This window comes from Takifugu flavidus, chromosome 7 (assembly GCF_003711565.1).
Source record: "Takifugu flavidus isolate HTHZ2018 chromosome 7, ASM371156v2, whole genome shotgun sequence".
In the NCBI taxonomy this organism is placed as follows: Eukaryota; Metazoa; Chordata; class Actinopteri; order Tetraodontiformes; family Tetraodontidae; genus Takifugu; species Takifugu flavidus.
The window spans coordinates 4,385,370-4,400,832 of record NC_079526.1 but is presented as its reverse complement, the minus strand read 5'-3'; the positions used below and the strand labels follow the sequence as shown (position 1 = coordinate 4,400,832).

The following is a 15,463-nucleotide window of genomic DNA, read 5'->3' as shown; positions in this document are numbered from 1 at the left end:
TCAGTTCATGGCTGATAGGAAAACAGTGGTTTGATTTTGTGTTCATCAGTAACAAATATGTGATGGTGATGTTGCTGAAGCTGCAGCGAGGCCTCCAGTCAGCGTTTTAAAGACAAGAGAATATTACAGTGTGCTAAATATTGCATTTACAATTTAAAGAAAAAGAACTGTTTAATTCAGTTAGCTTCCAGGATATATGTGAAGCTTTACATAAAATTATGGAAATCCTTTTTTTTTGGCGGGGGGGGGCATTTAAAATAAAAACACAATTCAATTATATCTTAATAGATTTTATTTTAAATCCATTAAGCATAATAAAAGTGAAATGCAATAAAATTTTAGCATGAGCTCAATGTAAATCCTCCAATTATAGGATGCAAAATCATAGCAGATAAAAAGAAATTAATTCTTGGCAACTTAAAGGAAAACAATCTTAAACTGATGTGATTTTGTTTCAAAAACCTCCAAGTTCTTCTTCTGAAGTTCACTTTGTTCTCTTGTTTTTTGGCCTCCTGCTCTTCCCTCCTGCTTTGCTGGATTCATCCTGTGAAACAATCAGAGAAGGAACAGACCATAAATCGCCTCATATTAGCGCTCCCCGCGCTGCTGCCAAGCTTTTCCCACCGCATTCAATATTTGAGAGTCGTTTGATGACACGCTTTCCCCCGAACTCCTGCCGGGCCTGCCTGCCTCGCTGAGATGTGCCAACAACGCCGTTGTGATTGACGTGCGCCGTGCTGCTTTAATGTATTCTGATAATTGCATCAAGCGGAACGCTGCATCCATAGGTATCCTTTTGCAGAGCAAAAACTCTGCAAACCCAGGTCTTCAAACACGCAAACATAAAAGACCTTTGTGTTCCACGCGGAGCAACAACGGCTCCTGAGGAGAATCGTCAGGGTTTAGATGGAGTCGGGGAGGCATTATTGTTTTGAGCAGTGGTGGAAAAACAGCAACAAACGTCACATTTGATCATCTCATCAGAGAATCGTGTTCATCGAATATTGATTTTCACTCGTTCTGAACCATTTCATCTGGAAACGTCTGACCTGACAAACGAAGTCGTTGCCTCTTCTGCGCTTTTACGGTTGGCACATATTAATGAAAACCAGACGCAGCGGCCTGGATGCCAGCGTCGCTGCGGCTGCTGACAAACGTGGGGGCGTGGAGGTTTGATGAGTTGGGTCTGGTTTTCTGACAGGAGAACCGGCGCTTTGAAAAAGTCAATCAGCCTAATCATTATTCAGGGAGAATGGTTTCATCAGGACTGAACCTGCCCGCACTGAACAAACACGTCTGTGACAGGAAGCTAGCAAATTTAGCTGACCTGCGCTGGCTCACTGTGTGCCAACAGTCCGAGAGCGTCAGAAATGAAGTTAAAAAGTAGCTGCTTTTCCGGTTTGTTTTCTTTATATCCCTTTTGGGGTTGCAGGGTAGCCTATCCCAGCTGAATATGAGCCAAAGCAGGGCATCCCTGTATCATTGGCTAGCTCAGCCAAGGTCCTATGTTAGCATTTTACTGGTTTGCTATTTTGCTCATAGGTACATCAGCGGTGCTCTGAGGGTGTCCTGACAGCTCCGCCTGCTACCAGAACATCTTCAAAGTTTTGTCCGACCGAGAACCCTCCGCTTCACAGCCCAGCCCCCCAAGAGGAACCTTCGTAGTCGACGCCGACCTCGCCATGACCCAACGCACCCGAATAGAGATGATACTTTTACAAGCGTCTTCAATCATATCATTCACAGTTTTAGTTGGGCTGCAATGAAAAGGGAAAAATGAATCACGGTGCCCTTGAAGACACACACAGTTGTGACTAATCCAGCAAACTCTTGTGGAGGCAGAAAGACTGACAGTTGAGACCTGGCATGCTAAACGGCTACAGCATATTCCGTTTGTACACCGTTTAGCAGCAGCAGCGGGTGCAAGATAGGATGCTAAATTATACTTATTTCTTTTAAAGTTGTGCTGTAATTTTCGTTCCACTTGTAGGCAGACAGGACCTGCAGAAATATCAAGGGCAGCATGTGTAGTGTAACCATGGTGACGGTCGATCGCTGTTATCATTCAGTGCAATTATCTTGAGTTGTAACATTTTGTTTAATGGCGGAGCTTTTAGGTCTGCAGCTCACTGCGGGCGGCCTTTATTCTGACCAAGGCAGGCGCACTGGAGGTCACATGGGGCTGGGGAGGACAGACGCGGGCTCGGAAACCATTAAGGGCCATTAATGAGACGGGATAGGGGAGGCCGGCGAGTGCGACCTCGCTGAACCCGCTGATGATTTTGGATCGTGGCTTCGTAAAGAGCACAATATAAACATAGCTACGGTGACATTAACCACGGGTGACGTGACTGTGAGGCATCCAGGCTCAGAAGACACAAGTTTACGGTTTGTGTGCCCACACCAGATACTCTTTGGTGGAAAATGCCACAACGGTTGTGTAGTAAAGGCGTAGATGTATTTCAGATCAAGTGTTTGCTCACTTGGCATCGCAGCCCATCTGCTTGGCTGTCTGAAGGCTGCAGGAGGGAGCGACGCAGCACTGACGACCCTCTGACAAATCAGCACTCTGCAGAGGTTACGGCAAGATGGTGAGAAAATCAGCTGAGGAGAAGTCCTCATAGGAAGTCTCAGCTCTGTAGTCTAGTTTTTTAAATCACAGTGATAAGTGCTTAAATTCTCATCTTTGATCTTTTTCTCATTTGCAAAGTTGATTCTATAAAACAGCTTTTCAGGCCACCACTTTGATGCTGCTCCCAGGTGACGCCACAAGGGGGCAGTGCCCTTCTCACCTCTAGGTGAACGGTTTGGGGGCGTGGCCACGTCTCATCTACCTTCAGGCGAACGTCTGGATTTTAGATGTAAATTCTTGGTATGAGAGGATTTGCTTTAATCTACATGTGGCTGCAGATCAATCGCAGCCTCACTGTAGGAACTTTGTACATGACACATGAAAGACTTGAAAGGAGACTGGACCTGTCTTCAGACTCCAAGAGCCTGGAGACGCGTTTGATCTCCAGGTAATGTGTGGTGCAGACTTCAAATACCTTCAATTTCCCTAATCTGACAGGTCCTGAAAATTTAGAGAGGACTGACAAGTGGCCTGTGTTAGTAGAATAAATGCACAGCGTGTGTCTCTGCTTGGACAACAGGTCAGGAGAGCACCAGTGTTGGGACCCGTACTATACTGGGTGGTTCTTACACATGTGAATTAGATGTGGAAGAAACACTTTACATGTTTATAATAGTTATAAATCCAGATTATTCTGGACTAATGATGGTTTGATTGATTTCTATAATTTATGAAATAAAATAAATTCCATTTTAGAGGAACAGAAATGCTGATGGTAACCATCAAGGCTCATCCTGCCTTCCGAGGCCAAGATGACTCCAAAAATCACGAGTGAAACAATGAAGTGACGTTGTGGTTCTGGCTGCACTCGCTGGTGTGTTGCAGCGACCCTAATGAAGTGAAGACTGCTGAATATTTCAACTGAATTAGAGTTACGCCCTGGAATGAAAATGGAACACAGAGCGACACAGCAGGAGCTACCAGAGATGCTGCCCGCTGTTGGTTGCCCCTCCCCACCTTCACCCACTTCACCTGTGAAAGCGTTTGTTAGAGCAGCGACACTGAAGCTCAGTCAGATAGATGAGCTGAGGCAGCATCCACCAGGGGGGACAACAGAGACAAGACGGACCCCGTGCTGCTTTCTTTAACATCCGGGTAGTTGACACAGCAGGGTCGTTGCAGGGTCCAAGAATATTGGTAGGAAGAAGCGCGCAGCGCCGCTATCCAGTCTGACCTGAGCGGGGCCTCGGCCACAGTGTGAATCCAGCACACGACAGGTTGCTTTACTAAATATTGGGTCTCTGTCGGGCAAATCGCTTTTAATTCATGCTCTCCTTATTGAGGGAAAAACATAGATTTATGTTTTTAACAGACACTAAATGAAAACAAAAGTGCAGCTGTACTTAGTGAACCAACTCCAGTTTTATCGGTGAAGCCAGCTAGTCAAAGAAAGGAGGTGGAGCAGCCGCTTTGTATTGATATTTTAAATGCCTTTTCAGCCTGGATTAATGAGTGTGGAATGATACTTATGTGAGCAGTGAGTCTCCAGAGTCTCAGTCTTTGTGTTACTGGATCTGGGTGCTGCGTCCGATACAGTCGACCATAACGTACTGCTGGACAGACCTGAGGTTTCTGGCAGTGCATTCAATTGGTTTAAATTTTAAATGCAAGACAAGGACTACTTTGTGTCAACTGGTAACTGAGTAGGAAAAAAAATCACTTGTGGAGGTCCCCAAGGGTCCACATTAGGACCTCTTTTATTCAGCATCCACACGCTACCACTGGCCCAGTTTATGGATTATTATAACATCTTGTATCACAATAGTGCAAATGTCACACAACTGCATACAGCTAATGACCACAGCCCCTTATATCTGCTGAGCAAATGCATGAATGAAATCAACGACTGGATGTATCAGACGCTTTCACAGCTGATGTAATTGGGTTTGGCCACAAAAAGGAAAGGTTAGAAGTCAGTGGCCACTTTGACTCCAGGTCACTTCAGACAACAAATCCAGCCAAGAATTTTGAAGTAATTATGGACTCAGCCTTTAACAACCACATTAGAACAATAACAAACTCAAATTAATACCATCTGAAAAATATTGAAAGAATTAAAGGATTTCTAATTAAATAAGATTTTAGAAGGCTGGATTATTGAAACAGTGTGTTTGTGGGGTTTGGTTCAAAAAATGAGTCACACAGCAGCAGCACATCCAGAACGCTGCAGGCAGAGTCCTCACTGACACAAAGAGGTGCATCCTGTGCCTCCCCAGTGTAAATCACTGCACTGGCTGCCTATTTGTCAACGAGTCATCTTCAAAATCACTACTTTTTTATAAAGCACTGAAAGGTGTTGTGCCTGCATACATTTCAAATTTATTTATTTGGAGAACATGAAACCTCCAGATCCTTCAGGCCTTCAGAAGAGGCTCACTCAGGGGTTCCAAAGTCCCAAACAAAGCGAAGCATCTTTTAGTTACTACGCTCCTCACTTGTGGAACAAGCTTCCTGGATGCCTGGGGACTGCTCTCACAGGTCAAACTACATTACCAGTACATTCCTTCTCTTATTTTAACTGGTTTAATAAAACCTTTGTTTCTTTTTCTTGCTATTCTGATCAAATGTATCTCAGTTTTTATGTTATAGCTTGTGTCTGAAAAATGGTTGTAAACTTGCCTCGACTTACACTTAATATAACTGTTTATTCAAGCCCCAAACAAGTTGGCGTAGCTGTGAGCTGAGTACATTTTCTTTTTTGGGGGGGTTAAAATTTGCGGCTGCTGCTCATCTTCTCCCTGAGCCCGTGTCACCTATTATTTCTGTTTTCTGTAAGAGCTAAAGTTTGACACGGTTGGCTAACACTGCAAACTGTATTCTGCTGACACATCCAAGCACACCATAAACATGTCCATCAGGATGCCTGGAGACTCTAAATTGCCCCTCAGTGTGAGTGAATGTTGTGTGAGGCCTGTCCAGGGTCTATTCTTGCCCCCCTGCGGGGACAGATTAGGAACGTGCTGTGGTAAATCCAATATGTGCAGGAGTGCCAGCCTGCAGGAGATCAGGTGTTTCTGAGTTTCATAAATTTGACGGCCTCAATAGAAGCTGAAAGCGTGACTCCTCAGAGGGCCGTCTCACCGTGGAAGCAGCGTATCCTTCCTCCACCAGTATGTTTCTAGCACAATTGTTGATGTGCTTGAAGCGGTCCGGACCCAACAAGATCCCTCCGTACCATCGGGACACAACCACCATGACGTTGCGCACGTCCAGAATCTGTCAGGAGAGACAAAAGCGAGACGCACGTGAGGTCGGTGTGAATTGGAGGGTGCCAGGAGGGACGCCGGGCGACCATGCTTCGTGGTGGGTGCAGTGCGGGGGGTTTGTATGCGAGCTGCATGTGTGGATCTGATTCTGGCAAGTCCAAATGGAGGCTCATTTCCTGTCTGCAGTCAAATGGCGCTAAAACTACATAAACACATAATAGGTGTCTTTAAAGGTGCCCGTATATTCACAACATAGTCATGACAGGGGCCATTTTACAGCATTTTATGCATTTATTGAGGAGAAGGCTCTCTGTCGTATCTCTTGAGATCTGGTGGTGAGAAGATGGAGGGGCTATTCTCATTTTTCGGGGGGGAATGGGGGGTGGTTCTAGGATGATCAGTTTTTACCAATAACAGCTACTGATTAAACCAATTAGCTTCAAGTGCTGCTCTCAGACACAGACGCCCCAATCACATTTTGACATTCATTTACTGATGAAAGGGTAAAGGTCCTCCGAGCACCACCGCTAATAAAAAAAGACGCAGTCGCTCTTCTGATGGGACCGGTCCCCTCCGGACACTATATTATTAATCAGGCACTCGTTTTAAAATTATAATTCTGCAGTCAGTAGCGGGGGGGGATCTGAAAGAGACAAAAAGAAGCAGGTGCAATGTGATGGAGGAGAAATGCATGATGATCACTATGATGGCAAAAGAAGGATCATCAGGCTGTCTGATGCTATCGCAGGGACTTCAAATGAGTTTTCCTTAACGCTAGCAGAGATCGACGTGGGTTAGATAAAGCGATAATAATTAAGCGATAATTAAGGTTCAGTTCATGCTCATCACTATGTCAGCCTGGTCTATATTTACTAATTTACAGAACTTCTGTTGACCTCACAGAGGTCAAGCATTTGTTCAAGTGCCGTTTTAGCCTCGTAAATGAGAACCGGCTGTGATTAGCGATGCTGTAAATCCTTCAACACTAGTGATAACGCTGAATCTGAAACCGTGAAGAGTACTTAGAAGAGCAGTAAACACAACGTACATGTTTATGACACTCTGAATGTAGGGGATCATTTAAGTGATACAGATATGTAAAACCAATTTTAAAAAAACAGTTTTAAAAAGTGTGTTTTTAGCACACTTGTGGCATGCTTCATTTTTCATACACACTACAGCTGAGGGGAACAAATGAGCATCATGACCTGTTCTGTAATCCATCCTGGCCTCGTCAAACACTGCTGGGCTTCTAAAACCAACATCAATTAGACCTCATATCATTAGCTCCATGAAAGAACAATTACAAACTGTCCATTTGATCAAAGTTAATGCCTGACATCCATTTTTTTTTCTCAAAGCAGATTTACTACAGTGCGCACATTCATCATCTTGCATCAGGGGGAACAAATTGTTCATGTGTAGCAGCAGTTGCGTCTGTAATTCTGTGATGGATTTCAGCATCTGTCATCAGGCTGGAGGCTTGAGTGGGCTGCACAGATCGACAATTCCAGGACATTTCTTTTTACACTTGTTTGATTTAATCTCCCCTCTGCTGTTTGCTCTTTAGAAGTATGTTATTTATTTTTGTTAATCTGGTCGGGGAGGTGGGGGTAAAAGGAAGATAACAGTCTGTGACACAGACGCCGAATCACTGAACCATATTCCCTCACAGGGTCACACTGGCACGGACATGAACGTATGAACTTTGACGCTGGGGAAGTGGCAGATGTCATGTGGAAGAGCTCTCACAGACTCTGAGGACGACGGCAGCACTGTGACTCAGCGCTCAGCTCTGATTACGCAACATTTCTCTGTTGCAAATCTGTCTTTTCAGCCTGCAAGAAACAAAAAGTGCGTGGCCAGTTGCACATTTCGGTGTGATGTGGGTGTGTGTGTGTATGAGCATGTGTGTGACTCACTCAAAGCCATCTGACAGCAGGGACCTGGCTGACATGGGTACAGATTAATAACTGTGTGAGATGACTGTTTTGAACTCTTAAGAGTGACAAAGTGGAAGATTACACTTCGTGTAATGTTTGCTACTCAGCTGGGGGCTTTTTCTCTGTGATCAGGAGACAATTAACCAAAAATTAAATCGCAGTAACCTCTTAATGAAAAATGATCCGCATAATAAAGTCTTGAATTCTCAATTTCTGGTCATTTCATACTGACTCCATGGACATTTACTTCCTCAAATATGACTTGTTGCTTTTCTTTGCTCAGTGTGACTGTCCGCTGTTGACAATCCAGGCTTTTCAGTTATAAATGCACCACATGACCACATGAGCAAAACACTAAACTTTAGACTTATTTTACAAGGTGCAATGGTGGAGAACATTGTTTTTTGGAGTTTGAATGCACCAAACAGAACAACATGAAAGAAAAGGAGTGAAATTACTGATAAGATAGAAGCATTCGTTTGAAAAAACCATTAAGTTTAGGTGAAATTGCAGTCGGCAGCAAACTCGTAACTGCAGTTATAAGTTATATCAAGTGAAAACAGGGTGGATATGAAAAGAAATAAGACTTTAATATCTAACGGAATGCTTCTGGAGTTAAGAACAGGTCACATAACGACCATAGGTGAGACTTTTATGAGTTGAATAATAACCTGCAGTAAATGGAGCAGCCTCCCTCCTGCAGCTGTTTCACCGTCATCTTCACAGTCCTGCAGGAAGCTGTGCTTGTCCTCGCAGTAAATCCTGCCGCAGAGAGAATCGTTAAGAGGAGTGGGGGTAGCGGTGGTCCCTCGTTATAGGCACACTGGGACATTTAGACACATGTGGAATTGTCAGTGTTTTTCATTTTTAGTTTTTTTGGGATGGTCCAAATGTCAACAGTAATGACCACCTTGGCAGAGCTACATCATTAGCCAGTACTAAAAAAAACAACACTATCGCATGCAGGCACACGAGGAGAAAAAACACACTGAGAAACACAATTAGACATTTTTCACAGTGCAATGGGGAAAGTTGGCAGTTGCCCTGGTGCCTTTGTTGACCTTTAATGAAGAAATTGTTGGAGAACTGTGCCCTTTAGATGAGACAGACAGGCTAACCTAATGAGATCCACTAAACTCTGGAACTCACCGCAGCTGGAATCGTAAAGTCAGAGCATAAAGCAGATGTTAGATCGTGCTGTCATGGAGCTTTTGGCCTTACTGACCTGTATGCGTAAATATTATGAGTGGCACTGGCAATCTTCTTGTTTTCATACAGCTTCTCCAGGATCATTTTTACCTGCAACACGCACACACACACACAGGGGCAGACATTTTCACTTCACTTTTACAGGTTTTGAGTTTCCAGTAAACAACAATCTGCTGATAAAGACTTCTGCTTCACTTCAGTATGCTGAATTTAAACTGACCCAAAAAGTGAATGTGTGGATTTCAACACTCATGTAACAGCGAGACGGATCAGTCAGCTGTTTATGAAGGTAAATGACACTTCCTACAAAAGCCAGTTCTTGCTAATTATGCTAAGTAATAATTGATAATACAGTTTCTGGATGCATAATAAAAGCCTAGTCATCTTTAAAGTGTATTTCAGGTCTAATAGTTTATGTTTCCAAGGTTACCTCTTTTTGATCAGCATCATTAACAGTCATAACATGACTGCCTGCTTTATTCATGGAATTAAACATAGTGCTGATTAGCAAGTTTGTTTGATTCATTTAGTATCTTTGATTGTTTTGATTGATCGTGTCATTCAAAACCACTTGAGTGGTTCTGAATTATGTGAAGAGCTGCAGATGCCCAGTGGGGCCCACAGCCAATTAAATGTTAATTCAGGTCCTCGCACATGCTCACAACTGTTCCACATGTCGGAATCAGACAGAACATTTCTTTCTGCTTTGTGTTCTCAGAAGTCTGGTTAACTCGCGGCTCGACTCTAATCTCTGCCGGGCCGCTGACCTCAATTAGCCAGGTTCCTTACGTCAGCAGTAAATGAAAATGCTCCAGGTACGGAGTTCAGATCGGTTTGTGAGAAGAACCCCACTCCAGCAGAACAAATCCTCAATTACAATATTGAATTGTGTTCCGTTCTTCAGGTAGCAGTTCTTCCTGTACAGTTTGTCTCGATGAAAACGATGTTTGAAGCACTTTAGTAAAGTGGAAAATGTGGCAAAAAGCAGTGAAAGTAGGACTATTTTTGCTTTATTGTCTGTCAGAACCCCCTGTTGTGGAACCAGCTTCCAGGTACGGGAAGTAATTCTACTCAGTAATTCTGTAGTTCCAGTCATTTTTCTAGACTTATTATACTGTACTTAGAAGACGGTCAACTAATTATTTGGGGTATCGTGTTAGCTCTGCCTCCATAGGCCGAGGCTGCCAGGGCCAGCATTAGAGCCAAAGATGAACAGTATTAAAGCTAATTAAATATAAACCAGGTGATCTTGCATATTCGAGGACCTCACACGTCTCCACTTCGGTGTAGACGGGAGGAAATTCAGAGCTAACGCACTCGCAGCTAATAGTTCACAGACACGATGCGTTGACTCAACAGTTCGCCTGAGAGACCTCGGGGAATCATCTCTGGGTGAAAGGAGAGGTCCGAGATAGAAATCTGTAGTTTCATTTGTTTGTGTCTCAGGTGTGGCGTGTTCCAACTGAAAGCATGCGTCTTTTTTTTTAAGAACGCTGTAAAATCTCAACGTACTGTATGTTTAAAGGGATAATATACAATCACATCTGTCTAACAGACACATTCTCTTAAGTCTGTCAAATGTCCCTCTAAAACTGATTAGGTTAAACTAGAAATTACTTAAATGTAGATCACTTAAAACAGAATGGAGATCTAATAACAACGTACCTGCACACAGCTGGTCTAACACAGAAATTAGTGTTTTTCTCATCCCGTTTGACTTTAGTTGAACCCAACACATGGTGTAATTGAAGCAGGTGGGAGACACTTTGGTTCATCTGCGCTCTGGAGGACAACTGTGTCTGCAGAACATCCCAGTGTTCCAAACAGGTGGAAGCTTTCAGGACACTTCTGTGTCTTTTAGAGGGCCGGGGTTACTGAATCACGCTGTAATCACCATCTTTCTCTGTCCCACCTGTCAGCTGGACGGCGTCTTCTCTAATATATGTTTAACCGGAGAGCAGCAACATGTGATTTACCTGTCTGGGAGACACCACAGGTGCTAAATGCGGCTGGAAAGTGCTGCGACGGTCCGTGATGGACTCTCCGTGTTTTATAGGCGGCAGCTCTTCGTCTAAGGAACAGAGATGCCGTCATTTCTGAGAAAAAGCCATTTAAAATTACAAACTTAACATCCAAACTGGACTGAGATCAGCTGTACCGTTGACACGCTCCGCGTACAGATGCGACTCCTCTGCGCTGTCGCTGAACGTCCTGATGTCCGGTACTTGGGTGTCGTCCTCCACGTCCTCCTCAGCAGTCATATTTACCTTTTCTGGCTGATCCACTGAAGCAGAACAGAGTCGACACATTACGAGCAGGAAAAAGTGCAAAAACGCAGTTGTCATCCAAGAAAACAGTCATTAAAGCAAATGACAAACAAAAAATGCCATTTTACAATGCAAATGATTTCAGCTGAAAGACATGATTTGTTGTTTTTTTTCCTTCTGCTTTGCAAACATTGTATTTGGTGGGAAAGCTGCTCCGGTCAAGTATTCACCGCATGCATATGCAGCATGATTAGAACCACCGACATTAAGGCGTGCCATTCAAAAAACACCCTAAAACCAACTGATACTGCAGGTTTTCATCAAACAAGTCTCTCTCAAACCTGTAATTAGAACCACATCATTTCCCTTTATGAAAAATAAGACATAGACATATTAAAGCAACCATTAGTGCGCAAACATCGCAATAAACTACACACACTGCACACAAACTGCGGCATCAAATTCAAATTCCTGGATGCTCTGCAACAAAAATCTGGACACATGCTGGAATTTAATTGGCCCATCCAGCCAGTAGCTTATACGCAACACAAGATGAGTTCTATTAAGATTAAAGCCATTAAGTATTAAAGAGTTCTCTGGTTTCAATACAAATGTTTCTGAAGTTCTTCCGTGGTAACGTTTTATGAAATGAATTCAAATATGAAACCGACTGAAATCTTTGTGCAGGTTCCTAAATGACTTTATGAATATTTCAAAAGCTCTTTATTGTATTTTAATTGAAAGTAAATGAGATTGTATATTTAACAAAACGTGATTTATTTTTTTTTGTGCATTGCTTTCTGGTTCCCTCAAGCCACTTTATTGGCAGACCTATTATTTACTTTGCACGCTGTTTCCGCTTGCCTCGCTCCCATGTTTGTTCCCTTTTCATTTCCTCTCCTGTGAAATGTGCATCTCCAAAGCTATCACTCTCCCCCTCTTTCATCTCTGGCCGTGCAATTTGAACAGGAATACGCCTCCTGTCCCACGTCTCCAAGCTTAAATGTCCCAGTTACACTTATTATCACATGAATTGTAGATAGGGGACAATCCCATGCCACACAACAAAGGGGAGGGCAGTTCATATTTTTCAGCCAAGTTGGCCAAAAGAGTCTGTCGGCCCTGATAATGGATGCCTGCGAGATTGGCTCCAGATAACCGTGCATGCTGACACTCGTAAAAAAAACTTTAATTCATCTATTCTGGCCCACTTCAAAAGATTCGGCCAAGGGAACACGGGGTATTACACAGATACTAATCTTAATTCAGGGCTGTCACTCAAACACACAGACAGATGGGTTTTTCAGGCCGCAGCTGAACACCAGCCCACAGCAGCCACTTTTCCACCGCAGGAACTTTCCCCGGGAGCTAAAAAACCTGTGGAAGACTTCTTGATTCAACCACAGGAAGCCCCAGTACAGCTTTTATTGAAGGGGGATCTCAGGGTTATGTTCTAAGGACTCCGCCCAGAGCCAGCCTTTTATTTCAGCGGATGCTAACTTATCATTCAGATCCTGAAACACTTTACAGCAACAAAGGTGAGGACAGATTGTGCTCCAACTGGGCGCAGACCTTCAGGCAATCCTGACCTTCATGTGGAGGAGGAAGTCCAACAATGTCACTGCTTGAAATGCACAGCTACACCATAGCAGTGCATAAACCCAGAGATGACAAAGATAAGTATGGAATTCTTCTGCCTGCAACACTGTTACAGGCCTCAAATTGACAGGTGTGTGTGAAATCCACTGCGATCAATGCAGATGGATGGTGGATCTCTGCCTCCTCCCACTGTATAAAAGAATCAAGTCAGTATATTAAAGCGATGCCATGCTGCCCTGTTGGTGCTATTTGGAGGCAGATTCTGTCATTGATTTACCACTCAAATGCCAGCAGAGCTTTGATGTCGGTGGAGAAGACGCTTGGTTTTACTCCATTCAATAAGTGAATAAAAGCCGCTTGATCAATGTGGTGACATTTACCTAAAATGACACGGACCATTTTGGGGAAAATTGTATTAGACAAAATCATTGTTTCAAATAAAGCCGATGGGCCATCTGATACCACTGAAGAGGAGCTCCTGCAGCCAGATAATTGCATTTCTCTTTTAGGGACTGTAATATTTTCCATCTTTAAATATGCTAGTGGTAACACCAGGAGCACAGCAGTATCCATGTTGAAGAGGTTATGGAAATTATCCAGTGGGACTTATCTGACGTCTTCAGCATGAGGCAGATTTTCTGAATGTCTAAGATGGTACAAAATGTTAATGCTGCGCGTGTCTGGACAGATCAAGCTATAAAATCCCAATCTATATGTAAAGCCTGTTGCAAAATGTGCCACTCAGATTAGTTTTCACACAGCCTACCAGTTTCTGCACTCTGGGATCTCTCAACAAGGAATTCTCTGACTTTTTCCACCCACAGATAGAGGATGCTCTCCCCCATGTTCTCCCTGTGAAAACAGGACAAACATGCAACGCAGAGAAGATGCATCGACAAACTGTACCAAGTATGCAAAAATAAGTCCACTGAAAAGCAGAAATTACAAGACGCACTCACACATAGAGGTCTTCCAGGCTGTTTGCCAGCTTGGCTCTCTCAGACCCTCGCAGCCATGCCGCACTACAAAGGCCCCAAACAAATGGGATTACTGAGCAGGAGGAGGAGTAGGTTTCTGAGTGGGAGGTTGTTTTATCACAACACTGCCTGATTAAATTTGAGAGGCAAATAGACTCACTTGATTTGGTAGATGGGGGGCGATGTGCTTGGATACTCGTGTGGGAGAATGATCTGATCGATAAGAAGAGGAAGAAAACCATCAACATTAGGTCAGATGGCGATGTCAGACACTTCTGATTAAAACGGACCCTTGCATTTCTTCTACCTGCAAGCACGCCGTCAGCTTCGGCTTCTCCAAGCCGTTGCATATTCTGATGCAAAAGATCCTGGCAGCTTCATCGATAACGCACCATTCCTCCCCATAAATGGAAGACAGGGCCTCGATCTCTTCGATCTAGATGAAGGCAAAAGGTGTTAACTGTGAATAAATGGACTGATTGTGGCCACCTGTCTCCACCACAAATTCCAGTTACATTTAACCGTTACACCAAAAGTAATGTATAAAAGTAAAAGTAAAGTATGAAAAGCACGAATTTGTGGTCATGGGTGTGACAGAGCAGATGGGCTGCTTTGTTTCCCATCCTTGGGCCAAGTAGGATGAGCTGCTGTCTGGCTGCAGCTTCACAGGTTGTACAAAGATATAAAAACGTATTGTGACCTTTTCCTAAGCCAAAAAATAGATGGCAAAGAAGAAGCCACATATGCATCTAGATTCTTGTGGCATAATTTTAATCCTTTTCACACAGGCACTCTGGGTGATCGCCATCTGTCCAATCACACAGGCAGCACGCAGAGGAAACTCTCTGCATCCCAAATAATCACAAATGCATGAGTGCTGAAGCAACATCTGTGGTCCGGGTGCATCCGACATGCTGTGGTACATGATTCAAATGATATAAAATAAACTGAGCGATGTATAATTTCTCTAACATTTTAAGCACAGTGACGTCAAACGTAAACACAATACATGTGAAGAAATAAAATTACTCACACTCCAGGAATGATACTGAGGGAATACAATTTCCCCACAACAAATGTTTAATTAGTGTTTGTTTTGGTGTTAACTCCTGCGCATCTATGGAATTTTGCATGCTGCTTTCGCAACTGCGATTTAAAGAGCAAAAGGATGTGTTAATGACTCCAAGCACCTCGGGAAAATCCTCATTGTTTGTGTGAGGTGGGGGGGAAGAGACTGGGTGAGTGAGTGACTGAGACACAATCTCAATCTTATTTGAGGATCTCCACTGAGGTGTGCACTGATGCATGTCTACCTTTTATTGTTGGTGGACCTTTGGACTCTTTAGTTACGCGCCCTGCAGGTCATAAAAAATACTACAGCACAAAAATGAAAACACAGCACAACTTTAGACAGGTTGTGTCGCTTACCTGAGCTTGAAGGTCTTCATTTTCCGTATTTATGACATCTGCCATGTGCTCATTTTTTTCAGCAAGGACTTATAAACTAGAAAAATGCGAAAACACGTAAACTATTTGACAGGAAACATAATTTAGTTGGCCGTATGTTGAGCTCGAGCCGCTGAGAACGTGTAAAGAACATCCGGGGCTCACGTAATTGTACTTCCGGGTT

The 15,463-nt window shown here is 43.5% G+C and overlaps 1 protein-coding gene across 3 annotated transcripts; it reads right to left on the bottom strand.

Moving 5' to 3' along the window:
* Positions 1-274: 274 nt before the first annotated feature.
* Positions 275-15,456, bottom strand: impact (impact RWD domain protein). Of its 3 annotated transcripts, XM_057038815.1 has the most exons (11): positions 15,262-15,456; positions 14,141-14,269; positions 13,994-14,046; positions 13,816-13,878; positions 13,623-13,708; positions 11,149-11,274; positions 10,967-11,061; positions 9,007-9,080; positions 8,453-8,543; positions 5,714-5,848; positions 275-544 (listed from the first exon to the last, which is right to left on the bottom strand). In XM_057038815.1, the coding sequence occupies exons 1-11, from the start codon at positions 15,304-15,306 to the stop codon at positions 485-487; spliced, it is 957 nt and encodes a 318-aa protein (XP_056894795.1). In that variant the 5' UTR covers positions 15,307-15,456; the 3' UTR covers positions 275-484. The 3 variants fall into 3 exon arrangements, with proteins under 3 accessions (XP_056894795.1, XP_056894796.1, XP_056894797.1); XM_057038816.1 differs by lacking the exon at positions 5,714-5,848; XM_057038817.1 differs by lacking the exons at positions 275-544; positions 5,714-5,848; positions 8,453-8,543; positions 9,007-9,080 and adding an exon at positions 9,103-10,789.
* Between the last annotated feature and the right edge of the window lie 7 nt (positions 15,457-15,463).